Source organism: Pelophylax lessonae (genome assembly GCF_965119305.1).
Source record: "Pelophylax lessonae genome assembly, chromosome: 5".
Taxonomy (NCBI): domain Eukaryota; kingdom Metazoa; phylum Chordata; class Amphibia; order Anura; family Ranidae; genus Pelophylax; species Pelophylax lessonae.
This window is the reverse complement of record NC_138772.1, coordinates 474,567,455-474,586,069: the sequence shown is the minus strand read 5'-3', so window position 1 is coordinate 474,586,069 and position 18,615 is coordinate 474,567,455. Positions and strand designations below refer to the sequence as shown.

Here is an 18,615-nt window from a genome sequence, read left to right as displayed (position 1 = left end):
TATTACACATAACTTAATTTCTAAACGTATTTGTTTTGGTTTCTTGTAAGTATGGATTTTTTGGGTTGTTACTGACATGGTGAAAATTCCATGTCAATAGCACCTTTAGAAATAGATTTACTTGGAAAAATGTCCACATGTTCAAAACTTTTTTTCCCTGCTATATATAGTGCAGTCAATTTACATAGCGCTTTACACATATACTGTACTGTACATTCACATCAGTCCTTGCCCTTAAGGAGCTTACAACCTAAGGTCCCTAACACACATTCATACATACACATACTAGGGACAATTTAGACAGGAGTCAATTAACCTCCCAGCATATCTTTGGAGTGTGGGAGTAAACGGGAGTACCCGGGGGAAACCCGCGCAGACACAGGGAAAACATGCCAACTTCAGGCAGGTAGTGCCGTAGTGGGGATTCAAACCAACGACCCTAGTGCTGCTAGGTGGAAGTGTTGTTACCACTGAGCCACTGTGGTAATAGTCATACTCAACTTTTATTAAATTTGAAACTTGCACATAAGATCCTTGGGTTCTTTATCGTGCAGTAGAAGTACTTTCACACAGCAGCCCATAGAGCTTTCTGGTTACATAACGTAAATTACCAGCGCTATACAAATACCTGTAAAAAATAATAATGATCACCATAAGAGCGCTCCCACTGGGACTGCATGTTAATGTGTAGATGCAGGTCCTTCCAGGATAAAGGATTTATTCATTCATAGCTTTATTAACCGCATGAGAGGCATTTGTGCATGGCCCACCCAGATATGCACATGCACCAGAAAATAAAATAAAACCCAGTTCAACCCAAAAATAAAGGTTTTTTTTTAAATAAGAGTGAGTGAACTGGGTCATGTACAACATCTGAAACTGTAATACAGTCACTAGCGTTCCTCCTTTAGGATGGTTGAACTCAAGATTATTTTTAAACATCTGCAAAACTAGGGTGAAAGTACATTTTTTTATAGCAGTAAAAGTTTGTGTCACCCAGTTCTTACATTTTGGTCATATGTTGTTCCGAATTCATATGCAGCATCCAACCGCTTGGAAGTGTCAGGACACAGCTGTAAAGAAAGGAAACCAGCCAATGAATAGAGAGTATCACACCTTTTGAATACATCATTTAATCAGTAAGACCAGGATGTGCAATATACTGCAAATTTCAGATCTCTCGGTTTCACTTAAAGGTAACCAGACATATGAATGCTGATTTACTAAAGGAGTTTAGAATCTTTACAGAATTGTGTGAATATTCACTTCAATTATGCAAACATGTAAAAAGCTATTATCGGTTTATTTTATTTACAGATGAGAGATGACTCAATAACAAAAGTGAATATTCAAACAACTCATTTATTAAATCAACCCAGTCATCGGTTACCAATACCAGCCAGATGTTAAATGCAAGCACCAAGTAACCATCTGGACTGGAACCATGTAAAAACTGGATTTCTGTCTTACCGTAAAATCCTTTTCTCTGAGGCTCACTGACAGACACAGCTTCAATTCTTCAGACCAGTGGGTATTATGCGGTCTCTCTTCAGGAGTAGGACTAGGCGGAAACCTTTTTGGTTATGCCCCTGGGGCAGTCCCAGAGGGTATACCATCACTTCCTGCTTTAGGACTCCAGTTTGTAACAAGCAGTGTCAGAAGAACAAATAACTTAACCCCAACAGAGGGGCAGGTGCTGTGTCTGTCAGTGAACCTCAGAGAAAAGGAATTTATGGTAAGACAAAAATCCAGTTTTCTCTTTCGTTCACTGACAGACACAGCTTCAATTCTTCAGACCAGTGGGATGTCCCAAAGCAGTGTCAACATGAGGGGTGGGAAAAAACACAGCAAACACAGAATTCCCAACAAGGCTAAACAAAGCCAACCAGGTAAAAGGAGCTCAACTAGGAACAACTGGAGCTCACCACCAGGAAAAAAATCTTCACCCACAAGAAGCGGAAGCTTCTGCAACCGCAGCCTGTAAAACTTTGCGGCAAAACGCTGCATCCGAAGATGCAAGTACATCCACCTTATAAAAGTTTGTGAATGTGTGTACAGACAACCAGGTAGCCATCTTGCACACCTGAACCACTGACGCCTGATCACGGAAGGCCCAGGAGGCACTAAGCACCCACCTAGAATGTGCTTTTAAAGGGAAAGGAGGAACCTGACCCTTAATGGAGTAGGCCTGCAACATTGTCTGCCTGATCCATTTGGAAACGGTCGCAGCAGATGCGGCCTGTCCCTTACCGGGTCCGTCTGTAAGAACAAACAAAGAAATTAATTTTCTAATTGGTTCAGCCACCGCCAGATAAATCCGAATCGCCCTTACCACATCTAAAGAATGTAAGGCATTTTCCTTAGGATGTGTAGGCTTAGGACATAGGGACGGTAGCACAATGTCTTCATTCAAATGAAACCCCGGGACAAACTTAGGAAGGAACGCCTGGCAGGGTCGCAACACCAATTTGTCCCTATGAATCACCAAGTAAGGTGACCGACAGGACAACGCAGCCAACTCCAACATGCGACGTGCGGAATAGCTACTAAGAAAGCCACCTTCTGCGACAAAGGGAGCAGAGAAATTTCTCAAATATTTTCAAAGAGAGACTTTTGAAGCACCAACAGAACCAAACTGAGATCCCACGGAGGAACCAGGGATCGCACCGGAGGAGCCAGATGGCGAACTCCCTGCACAAAAGTGTGAACCAAAGACTTCGCCACCAACGGCCTTTGGAAAAGAATTGCCAAGGAGGAAATCTGGCCATTGATGGTGCCAAGAGCCAAATGTTGATCTACACCCAATTGTAGATACTCCAACAGGTGAGACACAGAAAAGGAGCAGAGAAAAACCCCCCGCGACTCACACCATTTAATGTACGCATTCCAAACTCCATTAAAAACCTTCCTGGAAGTAGATTTCCTAACTTTCAACAGTGTAGGAATCACCAACTCTGACAGCCCTCTGTCCTTCAGCATCTGGCTTTTAATAGCCAGGACGTTAAATCCAGCGACTCTAAAGCAGGCTGGAAGACTAGTCCCTGAGACAGAAAATCTTCCCCGAGAGGAAGTTTCCAAGAGAAGTCTGCTACCAGCCTTACCAGGCCTGCGTACCAAGACCGGAGAGGCCAGTCTGGTGCCATGAAAATGATTGGACTCCCGCTTCTACCTTGATTCTGCGTAGCAATCTCAACAGAAGTTGTATTGGAGGAAAGGTGTAAGTCCGACGATACTAACCCCAAGGGGCCACCAAGGCATCTGCGGCGTCGGCCAGAGGATCCAGAGACCTTGAGACCTTGATGAAATACCTCCGGGTGAAGAGACCATTCTCCTGGATCCAACATCTGCTGACTGAGATAGTCCACTTGCCATAACTATCACCAGAATGTGCAGATAGGGCCAGAACATATCTGTCTGCCCACCTCAAGATGCCAACCACTTCCTGAGCCGCCTTGATGATCGACATATGGGCATCCCTGCAGATGACCCGTCAATTGAGACAAAGTCTGATCGTCCGAATTTCCAGATTGTTTATTGGCAACCTGGACTCTTCCCGAGTCCAGACATCTTGGGCCGAACACACTCCCAAGACACATCCCCATCCAGACAGATTGGCATCTGTGGTGATTACAGTCCAATACAGGGAAAAAAAAGATTTTGCCAGACGTAACCAGGGAACGGAGCCACCATAGGAGAGACTCCTTCGAACCTCGGCTCAACAGGATCAGATTGTCCAATGACAGCGGATCCTTGTTTGATTTGATCAGAATTTCCCATTGCAAAGGTCTGGTGTGGAACTGCGCAAACGGAACCACCTTCGAAGGTGGAGACCATCAGATCCAGCACTTGCATGCAAGTCCTGAGTGATGATCGATGGTTGGACAACAGGAGTTGAACAGTATCCTATAGCTTCAGAAGTTTTGCCTGAGGAAGAAACACCAGGCTGACGCTGAATCCAGCATCAGTCCCAAGTAATCCAGCTTTGTGGACGGAGACAGTGCCGATTTCTGAAAATGTAGTGTCTACCCGAACTCCTGCAGAGTTCGCACAGTAGCGTCCTAGTCAGCTTCTAGAGCCGAGGGAGAGTCTGCATGCAGAAGTCGATCGTCCAGGTATCCTAGTAACACAATCCCATTCTGCCGTAACAAAGCCAACACTGGGGCCAAAACCTTTGTGAATACCCAAGGAGCTGAGGCGAGACCAAAGGGTAATGCCACGAATTGAAAGTGCTCCATGCCATGGCAAAACGAAGAAACCGCTGATGCCGGACATATATTGGAATATGAAGATAGGCGTCCTAGAGATCGATAGAAGCCAGCAGTTCTCCTTGATGAAGGAAAGCTACTACTGTGTGGATGAACTCCAGCCGAAATTTCTGAACCCGCACACAGTGGTTCAGAGCCTTGAGATCCAAGATCGGATGAACCTTGCCTTCCTTCCTGGGAACTGTAAACCGATTTGAGTGAAAACCTTGGAAACATTCTGACTCTGGAACCGGCACAATAACTCCTTGTGCTAACAGGTCCTGCACTGCTCCATAGAGGCCCTGTAGCCGCTCTGGAGACAGGCATAAGTTGGAAGGAAAGAACCTTGCCAGAGCCAAGGACCGAAACTTGATCTTTTAACCGAACCGAATTAGTTCCCGGACCCATTTGTCCTGAATAAGCAAGGTACCACAGATCCGGAAAGAAGCGAAGACCTGCAGAAGCAATGTACTCTTGCCTCCTGTAAGGCCCTTAACAATCTCTTCCATAGAGGCACCGAACAGTTGGTTACCTACAAAAGAAAGATCAGTCAGCACCTTTTTAGAAGCCTGGTCAGCTGACCAGTACTTCAACCAGATCATGCGGCGAAGGATCACTGCCGTCGCAGAAACCCTGCCGGCCAAGGGGGCCGCGTCCAGGGATGCATCACAAATATACTGTAACCCTTGGATTAATTGATCCGCCAGGTCCAGCAGCTCAGAAGGGTGTCGACTCCCATCCAGATCCTGGTGCAAAATCTTAGCCCATTCCATTAAGGTCTGGGATACCATGGTGATAGCAAACACCGATCTTAAATTGAACCAGCCAGGGTGACAAGGTACCAGACCAGAGCTTCAGCGCTTTTGTCCACGGGGTCCCGAAAAGACGGGGAATCCTCCACCAGTAAAAGTGTGGCCTTATTTAGCCTGGAAACCGGAGAGTCCACCGACGGTGGAACCGTCAGTTTCTTCAGAAGAGACTTCTCAAAAGGGATATCTCCTAGCAAAACGCTTAGGTATTCCAACCATGCGTTTCAGGGAATCCCACTGAGTAGTGACAATCTTGTCAAAATAGGCAGGAAAGGGAAACACCTTAGTCACCTCGGAAGATTTGCGGGTGCCAAATTGCACCGGCGTCGCCGACTCAGCAGCAGCTGAGTCCTCCAACTTTAAAGTTTTCCGCACTGACACAATCAGGACCTCCACCAGCGCTTTTTCATGCATGGCTGCAGAGGTGAAGGACTCATCCTCACTATTGGTGCACTCAGGGTGCGTGGACGCAGACCCGGTGGGCTGACTCTCGTCCACTGCGGCCAAATCCACCTCAGAATCTGAGGAAGCAGAGGATACAGGTGAAGGCGGGGGGGCAGGTCCATATCTACTTTGGCTACTCACGACTGCAGGGCTGCCGTCATGGCCACCGGGGCAGACTGAAACCCGAAGGTCCCGCAGCTTCCAGGAGTGGATCGTGTGGTTAAAGCTCCATAGCCTCCATGACCATGAAAGGGTTAAAACGGAACCGCGCTGCTCAGCAAAGAAAAAAAAAATATTACTTAAAAAAACCAAAGGGGAGGCCCCTCCCCTGTGCACCACTGGGGCACTACAAGAATCAGCGCACTCATGGCACTGCATACAGCAGAGGAAGGATAAATACCCCCCCCAGACTCACCGCCCGTGCTGGATAGCACAAAAACAGTCTGACACGATGCTGGAAAGAGGAAGAGGAAACTCTGACCTGACACTAGAGGCCCCCTCAGCCTCAGCACTGCATAAGAGTACAGGAAAATGGCCACCATTGAAACTCTATGGGGAAACCAAAAACCATGGCCGCTGGACTACACAAACATGGCCTACAGGGGGCCGACAGCGGCATCACCCACCGCTCCTTCAGCCCAGCATCATGTAGCCCCCCTACCAAATTCACCCATGCCCCCAAAAGGGGCTGGGGGGAGATAAGGGAAAGATGAGGTCACCAACTTAGGGGGGTACCCCGCAAAGGAGAAGAGGGAAACACAAGGGGAAGGAAGGACACAGGAGGGACCTGCCATCCCCGGGGGGAGGGCCCGCGACCACTCCAGCAATTCCACAGGAAAGGAGGGGGGGACACTGTACACCATACCACGGTAACCAGGCGGGCACCACTCCCAGCAGTCCACCACACCATCTTGGAATGGGGGTGCTGTGGCCTGAAGTATGCTGCGACTCTGGTCGTGACTGTTGACGTGACCAGGACTATGCGACCTTGCAAGGTGTTTAATTCGCCAGTCTATGTCGTAGCCAACCTAGCACGTAGTTAATAGTTGGGTCACGCTCGCAGGCCAGACTGGGAAGACCGTAAGGATCTAGAATATCGAGTGCGTCGCCCAGTCCGACAGTTGATCGTAGTTCACATAGGAACAGTTAATTGTAGTTCATACAGGAAGAAAAATAAAGAAAAATTTAAAATTTTATTTAAATAGAAAAAAATGCCAAGACTGCAGATCCCAGCAGAGAGCCAGGTCCTAACTCCTGACTAGGCAGAAAAAACTGGAGTCATACAGCAGGAAGTGATGATATACCCTCTGCGACTGCTCCAGGGGTGTAACCAAAAAGGTTTCCACCTAGTCCTACTCCTGAAGAGAGACAGCATATCACCCACTGGTCTGAAGAATTTAAGCAGTGTCTGTCAGTGAAACGAAAGAGAAAACTGGATTTTTGTAAGAACTTGCTGTAAAATCTTTTTTCTCTGAAGTTCATCGACAGACGCAGCTCCATCTAGTCAGAGAATATAGGGTTATGCTCCTCCTATCAGGAATAGGCATTGGGCAGGAAAAAAGCTTAACCACACCTATGGGGGCTGTCCCTGCAGACATAACCCCAGGCATAGCCTCTGCTATCATCAAACAGTTTAGTTGCAAGCAGTGTTTAGAATAGAAAAAAAAAAAACATTCATTTAGAAGTAGTGGGGCGGGTGCTGCATCTGTCGATGAACTTCAGAGAAAAGGATTTTACGGTAAGTCCTTACAATAATCCAGTTTTCTTCATCATTCATCGACAGACGCAGCTTCATCTAGTCAGAGACTATAGAGATGTCCCAAAGCAGTATATCCATAAAGTGGTGGGAAGACAATGCAAACAGAAACATAACTCCCCAAAGGCTAAACTTAGCCAACCAGGTAACATGAAGCTCAACCAGGAACAACTGGAGCTCACCCTGAAAACACAATACACCCTCAAAGAGAAACAACAGAAAAAAAAAACTGTTCACTTAAAACAGCAGCCTGCAAAACCTTGCGGCCAAAGGAAGCATCCGAAGATGCCAACACATCTACTTTGTAGAATTTTGTAAACGTATGCACAGACGACCAAGTTGCCAGCTTGCAAACTTGCAGCACCGACGCCTGATGGGGAAAAGCCCAAGAGGCACTCAGCGCTCTCGTAGAATGCGCCTTCACCAGGAAAGGAGGAACCTGACCCTTCAGTGAATAAGCCTGAACTTCCGTCTGTCTGATCCATCTGAATATGATCAACGCAGATTTTCTAAAAGACTCAGTGGTCTCCAGATAGACCCTGATCATCCGAACCACATCCAAAGAGTGCAACGCAAATTCCTTACAATGTTTGGGCTTAGGGCAGAGTGAAGGCAACACAATGTTCTCATTCAGATGAAAATCAGAAACAACCTTAGGAAGAAACGACTGATTAGGTTGAAGTACCACTTTATCTCTGTGTATCACCAGGGAAGGTGAACAGCAGGACAACGCCACCAGTTCAGATACTCTGCGGACAGAAGTAATAGCCAGTAAAAAGGCAACCTTCTGGGACAATGAAAGCAAAGAAATCTCTTGAATGTTCTCAAAAGGAGGCTTTTGAAGAACAGATAATACCAGATTGAGGTCCCACGGAAGTAGCAGGGACCTTTTCGGAGAAGCCATATGAGCGCACTCCCTGTATAAAAGTACAAATCAAAGCATGCGTAGCTAACGGGCGTTGGAAATCTATAGCCAAAGCTGACCTTTGATAGTGCCCAAAGCCAACCACTGATCAACTCCTTTCTGCAGAAAGGCCAAAAAAACAATCGAGGGTGTGCCTTCAGTGATTCACACCATGAAATATACGATTTCCATGTACGAGGATATAACTTCCTAGAAGTTGACTTCCTAGCCTTCAATAGCGTAGAAATCACAGAGTCAGAAAGACCTCTATCTCTCAACACCTGGCTTTCAACAGCCATGCCGTTAAAGCTAGTGACTGTAAAGCAGGATGGAAGATTGGACCTTGAGACAGCAGATCTTCCCTGAGAGGACGTCTCCAAGGAGAATCGGTAACCAACCTTACTAGATCTGTGTGCCAACACTGGCGAGGTCAGTCCAGAGCCACCAGAATGACCGGAATTCCATCCACCTCTATCCTGCGCAGAAGCCTCGGCAGGAGTTTCAAGGGAGGAAAGGCATAAATTAGCCGATACTGACCCCAAGGAGCCCCCAGAGCGTCTGTGGTGTCGGCCAGAGCATCGAGACCTGCGTACAAAACTCTGAACCTTATTGTTGAGGCGAGAAGCAAACAGATTGACCTCGGGAGTCCCCCACCCCACACCTCCGGGTGCAGGGACCACTCCCCTTGATCCTACACCTGACGACTCAGGTAAGCCGCTTGCCAGTTTTTCACACCTGGAATGTGTACAGCAGAGATTGCTGGAATACATGTTTCCACCCAGGCCAGAATCTCAACCACTTCCTTGGCTGTCAAGACACTCTTGGTGCCCCCCTGGTGATTGATGTAAGCCACAGCCCTGGCGTTGTCTGATTGAATCCGAACCGGACAATCTTGCAGACGAGTCCTCCAATGGCTCAGACAAAGCTTTATTGCTCTGAGCTCCAAGATATTTATCGGTAGTTTCGACTCTTCCATCGTCCAGGTACCCTGGGCACAGAGCTTCCCCAGCACCCCGCCCAATAGGCTGGCATCCGTGGTTACCACCGTCCAAAACAATGGGAGGAAGGACTTGCCCTGGCTTAGTGCTGGAGACTTAATCCACAACAGAGCAGATGTTGTGTTGTGGCTTAACCAAATCAAAAAGTCCAAGGACTTTGGATCCTTGTTCCATTTAACAAGAATCTCCCTTTGCAAAGGTCTGGTATGAAACTGAGCAAACGGAACCGCCTTGAAGGTTGATACCATCAGACCCATAGCCTGCATGCAAACTCGAATAGAGGAAAGATTGTTTGCCAACAACAATCGAATTGCCTTCTGCAACTTTTGCAGCTTGTCTAGGGGAAGAAACACCTTGGCCAAGGCTGAATCCAGAGTCAAGCCCAGTCCAGTCTCAAGACAGGTGTCAGTATTGTACAACGTTCTGTATAAATTTGGTCCGTGTAACCTCTTTATCTCAATAAAGCACTTTATTGTGAAAAAAAAAGGCAGGTGTCAGTGCGGATTTCTTGAAAATTATGTTCCAACCGAAATCCTGCAGAGTTCTGACAGTGACTGTCAGATCCCCCAACAAGACTGAAGGAGAGTCCGCTCTCAACAGGAGATCTAGATTACTCAGTACCGCAATCCCCCGCTGGCGCAGCAATGCCAATACTGGTGCTAAGACCTTGGTAAACACTCTGGGAGCGGAGGCGAGACCAAAGGGTAATGCCACAAATTGACATTTGCTCCTCTGCGACCACAAAGTGAAGAAACCGCTGGTGTCCGTAAATAGGGATGTGTAGATATGCATCCTTGATATCTACGGAGGCTAAGAAATCTCCCTAGTGTAGTGATCCCACTACTGTGCGGATTGATTCCATCCGAAACTTCTGTACCCGCACAAAGCAGTTCAGGGCCATCAGATCCAGGATGGGACGCACCTTGCCTTCCTTCCTGGGCACGGTGAAGAGGTTTGAATAAACCCTTGAAAACGTTCCTGAAAAGGAACCGAGCAATCACTCCTTGCGACAGCAAATCGTGTACTGCCCCTTGCAAGTCCCTTAACCGGACTGGGGATAGTCGAAGATTGGACGGGAAGAACCTGTCCGATGGGCGAGACCGGAATTCGATCTTGTACCCAGATTGGATCAGTTCGTGAACCCATTTGACCTGAATCAAGGAGGTCCAGGGTTCCAAAAAGAAACAAAGACGTCCCCCCACTCCAGAATCAGGTGAGGGTGCCCCTTCATGCAGATAAGGACTTGTCTGCAGGTGCAGATTGGCTGGTCTTTGCTTTTCCCGACCACGGCTTCTTGGAACCACCAGAAGATCTGAATGATTTACCTTTCTCTTGCGACCCGGAGGCTCGAAAAGGACGTTTATGAGCATTAAAGGAAGGCCCCCGCCTAGGACGTGTCACCTTGCCCTTAGAGGATTGGGGAAGATGAGTGCTCTGATACCTTTGATCAACTCATTTAGAGAGGATCCAAACAGCCTCTCCCCAAAGAAGGGAAGATCAGTCAAGGCCTTTTTAGAAGCCTGGTCCACTTTTTTTAGCCACACCATGCGCAATCCCCACTGCTGATGCCCTGGCCACCAACGGGGCTGAATCCAGGGACGTATCACACATGAACACCAGGGCTTCAGCCAACTGGTCCAGTAGTTCCAACACTGCAGGAGGGAGTCGTTCCGCTTCCAAGTTACTTTTAAGTAACTTCACCCATTCCATAGCAGTCTGCACTACCAAAACATTCACAAAGGTAGTCTTTAATATGTGACCTGCTACCACGTGTAAATGGCGGGACAAGGAATCCTCCTCCAGTCTATCCACTGGGTCCGCAAAAGTTTGAGACTCTTCCACCGGAGTCGCTTTATTCAACCTGGACACCGGGGGAACCACTTTGGTGGTACAGTCCACCTAGTGGACATTGCCTCCACAAAGGGGTAACCGCGTGCAAAATGCTTAGGCACCACTAACATGTACTTAATTCGCCGCCATTGTTCATCCACAATAGTATGAAACAATTCTGGACAAAGAACACCTTGCCTGATTTACGGGATTTGCGAGAGCCAAGACACCTGCGTACCCGGCGCTGTGGGTTCATAAGCCAATTTTATAGTTTCCCGAAATAAAATTTCAGAGCTTCCAAAGCGCGTTCCTGCGCGGCGGCTGAGGACAGATCCTATTCACCGTCAGAATGTGACAACACCAACCCCTCAGAGTGGTCTGCATCTGCGGCGGCCATGTCTATATCAGAGTCCGAAGACCCTGCAGATGGAGGGGAGGGCGGAGGGCATTTGCAGCTGGCAGCACTAGCAATGACAAAATCTACCTTCGACATCAAATTTTGCAAAAAACTGCAATCTCTGGCTGAGACTGAGAACCAGAAGGTCCCGCTATCACTCCCAGGGGGTCTGCAGGTGAAATATTATCCTGGGACTCGATGTTACACTTTTTTAAATAATAGGGCAGTGTCTCTTTAAGACCGCCAAAAACGCGGTCCCACCGCTATAAGTACGGGCTCACAATCCCTGGTTATTAAAAGATAATAGCAGAGTGAATGAAGAAAAACCCACAGGGAACCCCAGGAAAACGTTACCAGACCACAGAGGAGACTTCCAGCAAGATCTATGCAAAAACGAAACTGACACAGACTGTACAGGAAGAGGAAGAGAAAACTCAGCCTCTATATTTTAAAAAACCATGCTGCATGCCCGTTCAGCCTATGGACCTCACGAAAATGGCTGCTCATGCATTCTCAATGGGGAATTGTAGAAAATGGCTGCCCATATAAACTAATGGGAATATAAAAATCATGATCCACAGTAAAATGGCAGCCCCCACCACGGTACGCTATGCGGTCTCCAGTGCCCCCAAAAGGTGACTCAGAACAATAGGCATCAGAAAGTCCCTGCCCAGGGGCCCACACAGGATAACTCACCCCCCTCAAATAAGCGCCACAATGGCCGCATTATTACCACCCCCCAAGGTAAAAACCTGCTAGGGGTAGGGTACACAAAATCTACCTTAGATATCAAATTTTGCAAAAAATTTGCAATCTCTGACTGAGACGGAGAACCAGAAGGTCCCGCGATCGCTCCAGGGGGTCTGCAGGTGAAATATTATCCTGGGACTCCATGTTACACTTTTTAAAATAATTGGGCAGTGTCTCTTTAAGCCCGCCAAATACACTGTCCCACTATAAGTGCAGGCTCACAATCCCTGGTTATTATAAGCCTCTGAAGCAGCTGGGTCAGACATTAGTCTGTGTGGTTGGCTCATCACCACCCCCCCCCCCTTTTTTTGGCATCCCAGGAACCTTTGGATACACAGTGGATGTACAGCAGGTGAAATATTAAAGCAAGCATTTGAACTGGAGAAACCAGCCTCTCTACAACTTAAATGATGAATCACAACTGCTCACAACAGTTTCTTTCTATTCAAGATGTATCTTGTGCAAGTAGTGGCAATAAGGAACTGAACTCGCCATGCTTTCTAGTTACATCATAAAATATACAGTGAACTCAACTTTGTGTCTCAATTTATACCATGAAATGAACAGTGAAACTGAAAAGTACTCTTTACAGCTAGCTTGGGATTACGTTTGTTTCATCATTCAAGCAGAGATGGCTACTTATTATGAACAGGTTGTATCTATATCATATCATTGTTCAGCTTGATATGGTTCATCATTCACAAGCTAGTGTGCTGTTGTTGAAGACACAGGCAGGAAGGTTGATTTGGGTTGCTCATCCGTGCTCTGCACGATAATTACAAGCAGAGCTGTATTTTGGCCTAGGCCAACAAGGCCCAGGCCTAGGGCAGCCCTTTGCAGGGGGGCGGCAAAAGCTGCCCCCACTTCCACCTGACACTCTATTGGCCACTGATTGCTAGAGCTGCCTGGCATCCAGCAACCAGGGATGTCACGACCGTGACTCCCTGGCCCTGCCCATAATTCAAAGTGGAGGAGGATTTAAGTTCCTGCTCCTTCGCGCGTAGTGCTCATGGGGCCCAAAGAGTCCCGCCAGTCTGGTGAAAGCAGGGTGAGGGCAATGAAGCAAAATCCACCAATCTGCCCCCGACAGCATCCGCTGCTGCTGAGCTGCAGTGTCTTCACACTGCGAGCGGGCAACCGGCTGGCCCTGGAAGCTGGCTAGAACCCAAACCCCAGGGAGGGAGAAGACCTCCACTGCCACGGTGCCACCCTGTCCTGAGCAGTAGTGGGCGCAGCATACCTGGCGCCTCCCACAGCCTGCACTCCTTCTCAAACCTCCTCCCCACTCCCAGCTGGGACATCAACAGGAAGACAGGCTGACCGAGGGCGCAGAGGACAGGGACAGGTGGGAGGTAGGTGCATCACACACACACCTACCCAAAGACAGCGGGGCACAGGAGGGACTGCAGGCCGGGCTAAGGGGTCTCCCTCCGTTTCCCCCACCCACCCCCTCGCTTTATCTCCATTCCCCCCTCTCTCACCCACCCCCCCCCTCCTCCCCCCTCTCTCCCTCATATCCCCGCTCTCTCTCTTTCATCCCCCCCCTCTCTCTCCCACCACCACCCTCTCTCTCTCCCACCCCCTTTCCTTTTCTCCGATCCCCCCTCACTATCCCTTACCCACCCCCTCTCTCTCTCCCCCCCCTTGTGATATCTCAGGGGTTCTTGCTGGGACTTGTAGTCCTTCAAATTTGGAGGGAGTCACATACATTAAACAGGAAGGGGTGGGGCAAATTTAAATAGGAGTGGGATTGGGGGGTGCCCAATTTTAGTCTTGCCTAGGGCAGCACAAAACCAAAATACACCACTGATTACAAGCCAGTGTGGATTTTCTGATCATCCTGTGCTAGGGAGACATGTTACCTTTCAGATTAATAGATTAGGAACAAAAAACTTTCACATAATAGAATGTCTCCTCTTGACCGCGGTCTGTATATGAAATCCACATCAAGCATCTGAATGAACATAACATTCTGTACTAAAAAGATGTATTCTTAAGAAGTGGCTCTGCAATACAACCTAACAATTGCTGCCTACTTCTTTGTACAAGCATGTCAATATGGACTTTTAAACTTCATTGTGCGAGGGAGACGTTGAGATTATTTCCATTTTCAACTAGGCAGAAACAAACTGTTTGATGATAGCAGGGTGTGTGGGGTTATGCCTGCAGGGACAGCCCCACTAGGTGTGGTTAAGCTTTTTTCCTGCACAGTGCCTATTCCTGATAGGAGGAGCATAACCCTATAGTCTCTGACTAGATGGAGCTGCGTCTGTCAAACGATAGAGAAAAGAGAATTTATGCCACTTATTATGGGTCTGCCCAGTGGTTGTTCACTATTTTTATGCATTTTGGGTACCTGGTATATTACTGAAATTTTAGGTGCTTTTGTATTGAAATACCTTGCTTCCTTCTTATCCAATATTCCCAGTCTGGTACCCTTCTCAATCCATTCTGCCAATTTTTTCTTTAGTTTCTTGGTTGGGTTCCCCTTTAGCTTTTGATATGCAGTGTTATCATCAAGGATTCTTTGCATTTCTTTTTCATATTCCTCAATTCTTTTCTATTTCTTTAATTGCGTCCCATACTTTATTAGTGGTTCTCTTTTTGTCTACCTTAATCCCCTTTATTTCTTGTTGTACCATATTTTTAAACACCACTACATATTGGTAACGAGTTGTTTTGGGGTTGAATATTTATTTTTTAACCCGCTATGTTTATCCTGTTGGTGCGGGTATAGTAATACTATTTGGTTTCTCCGCAAAGTGTTTTTTTATATTAAGCTTTCTAGCAAACTTTTCTATGTCCACAAATATCTCAAATTAGTCTAAAACCTTGGCTGGTGCATATTTAAGTCCTTCCTGTAGTAATTCTAATTCTTTATCTGAAAACTGTGCATCTGCAAAATTCAAAATTCCAGTAATTATCCTTCCCTTTTCTTTTGTGTCCTGCCTCCTCAACATCCTCTCTTTCTAATCTTTTGTTTCTGTTTCCCCCTGGATGTTGTGATCTGTATGGCTCTTTCTATTCCCTCCATTCCCCCTGTTGCTGTGGGCAGTTTCTATATTCCCGTTGTACGTTTTGCTGATAATATCCTCTGGGTGTGAATTTACCCCTATAATTGCCTCTACCTCTTCCCCTATATGTAAAATACTGGGTAGGTGGATGTTCTATATATATATATATATATATATATATATATATATATATACACATATATATATATATATATATATATATATATATATATATATATATATATAAATAAATATATTTATTGTCCATTAGGGGGAGGGGGTGGATAATAGTAGGATCGATTCACCCTAAATGATCCTGAATTTCCTCTAGGGTTACTCCGTAGGTGATATCCTGGGGATTGTTCCCTTAGTGGGGAAAATCTGTTTTGATTTACAGTTACAGTTAGACTTAGAAATATATAAAGATAGTAGTAATTTGGAAACTAAAACATATTTCAAAATTGTGGACAGAAACGGTTACATATCTACTCGAAGTTGCCAGCATGGGTTAGAGCAATATCTAAAAGGACAGTTCACTCGTATTAAAATAAATTGCAATAAAGAAAAAGACTATATTCTACAGACAGATATGTTGATTGATAGCTTTATAGAGAAGGGATATCATAAGAAAGAACCAACTAAAATTAGGGATCTAGTTAATTAAACAGAGGATTCACTTAGGGATAAATCTAAATTATTTAAATAAAAAAGACATGGCATTTATAACAGGTTTCAATGTACAATACAAAAGTGTGGAAAAAATTATCAACAAATTCTGGCCCATACTATTGAGGGACACATTTAAGGGGTTTACTACCCATCAAGCCCATTTTCATATACAAATGTGCCCCGGTCTATGAAATCTTATGAAAATCTTATAGCAAAAAATGTTATTAACCCCCAAAAAAGGGAATCGCCTTTTGACAATGAGAAGGATTTTTTAGATGTTGGAAATGTGAAAGTTGTAGAATAACTTCAGATAAGAAAATAAAAGTTGAGACATTCTCAGCCACAGATGGAAGGGAATGCGGGATAAAATAATTCATAACGTGTAATACACAATATGTCACATATCTATTATTATGTCCATGTGGTTTAGGATATGTGGGAAGAACTGCAAGATGTTTATATAAAAGAATAAACGAACATGTCTATAACATCTAAAGAGGATACAAAAATCATAGTGTCTCCAAACACTTTAGAAATGTACATAATAGAGATCCATCTAAATTGAAGTTCTATGGGATAGATAGAATGCAATCCCATTGGAGAGGAAGTGATATGTGCAATAAAATATCTAAAAATGAAACTCAGTGGATATACCAGCTTAATACTCTTAGCCCCATGGGCCTGAATATAGATATAGCCCTAAATTGTTTCATAAATAACTTTTGAGATAGATAAAAATAAATATTATAAATTTACTTTAAGAACAGCTCTCCAAAATTCCTAGTCTGGATACTTATCAATCACAATCTGGTATTAATATATGTTGGCCTTGTCATCTGTTTCATTTTTATTCATAGCAAAAAGCCATATTCCGGTTATTGACTGTGTGGTAGGGGGGCAAATAACTGAGGCCCGTGGCTCATAGACAAATAATGGATTTCCAATTTAAAAAAAAAAAATAATTATAGAAAGGAACTCCTAAATTTAGATTTTAAGAACCAATTTATTAATGGGAATTCCAGGAATGCGATTTATATTAATTTAACATTTCTATTCACTTGCAGTACCCCTAAGAGTCCTCAAGATGGACAGATTTTATCTAAAGAGGTTGTAAACCTCAGAATTAAAATACTAGCTCATTATGAAATACTTACCTTAGAACGAAGCCTCGCAGTGCCGCCCGCTCACCTGTCTCATGGGTGACATGTTTGGTCACCCTTCTTCCGGGTTTGCGGCATCCGGCCATCTGATTGGCTGGAGCCGCGATGACGTCACTCCCACATATGCGCGCGGGAGCCGACGTTCACAGCACGGGGCTGTCACTGGCTGCATGCAAACTAAATATCTCCTAAACTGTACATGTTTAAGAGATATTTACAGTACCTATAGGTAAGTCTTATCATAGGCTTACCTATAGGTACAAGTTGCAGAGTGTAATGTTCTGGTACCTTTGGGTACCCTAATTACTCTTTCATAAGTGTATGCGCCCCACCATTCTCTTTTGGTAAGGTGCGCATACACCTTTAAGACTGATGCTGTCATCACTGAGCGCCGGACTGGATGGCTATTTAGATCGCCGGCTCTCACTCGCATGTGTTCGTTCAAACTGCTTTGTACCTTGATGCTAACCTGTCTTGAAGCTCTCATGCTTGCAAGCATACCTCGCTGTCGGAACCACGCTGCGCTGATCCCTGTATCCCGCTACCGGATCATCCGCTCTTGCCGAACCTCTCCTCTGCTACATTGCTATTAGTGATAAGTACCCCACAGGGGAAACCTCTATAACCTTCATACTACAGCTTACACTATCTAGCTCTGCATACTAAGGACTATTACTACATCTGCATTATCTAAGATTGCTAGCTCTTGGGCCTACTACCACCTGTTCTTGCACTGGGTTGATCTCTCCTGTATGTCCACCTGCTACTCTGTCATCTGCTACCATACATGATTGCTAAACCTATCTGCATCCCATCTGCTACTATCTTACTTTCAAGAACATTTCCTTTCAAGTGTCTGTCATCTACCATCTCTACCCAACCTGTCTCTTCAGCCTATCATCACTGTGTTACTATATACATAAGTCACTCTAGGAAACATCTTATTGAGTGTGTGTATTTACTTGCTGAATTGAGATCATCCACACATGATGAGTCATTGGGAGTTGGGATTGGTGTCTCAGCGTTTCTCTACATGACTACTGAAGTGGAATATTTCTGCAGCTGAAAATCCACATCATACATAAAACGCAGGAGCGTTACAGATTGAACGAACCACAAATGGATTCAGCAGAAATAACCACTCAGATGACACAATTAAAACAGCAAGTAACTGCGTTAATACACGCACTTGCTGAATTAAAAGAAGACAATCAGGCTCTGTCACAGCAGGTAATTAGACTGACACAACTTACCACTGCTCAGTCCCCTGAACCCAAAATAAATCCACCTTTGGTATTTACAGGCGATCGCAATTTAAAAACGCATGTGAGTTACTTTTCTTGCTAAAACCCCGTACCTACCTTACTGATCACATTAAGGTTTGTACTATTATTTCTTACCTAACAGGCGATCCTCGGGCCTGGGCAGACTCTCTTTTTGAGAAAAGCGACCAGCTTCTCAACTCCTATGCCTTGTTCCTAGCAGAACTCACTAGCCTATATGATGATCTCAATAGGCAGAGTACTGCCGATCTTCAATTAAGATCCTTGAAACAAGGTGGGAGACCTGTAGAAGACTTTGTCGCAGAATTCAAGAGATGGACCCTTGATTCAGAATGGAATGATGCATCTCTGAAAACC

At 45.5% G+C, this 18,615-nt stretch overlaps 1 protein-coding gene across 1 annotated transcript in view; it reads right to left on the bottom strand.

Annotated features, from left to right (window-relative positions):
* TMEM67 (transmembrane protein 67) overlaps positions 1–18,615 on the bottom strand; it is a 193,312-nt gene that overhangs the window by 99,235 nt on the left and 75,462 nt on the right. Inside the window, exon 11 of the mRNA XM_082258322.1 lies at positions 1,008–1,073. Within this exon, the coding sequence (XP_082114448.1) occupies positions 1,008–1,073 (66 nt within the window). The remainder of the gene's footprint in view (positions 1–1,007; positions 1,074–18,615) is intronic.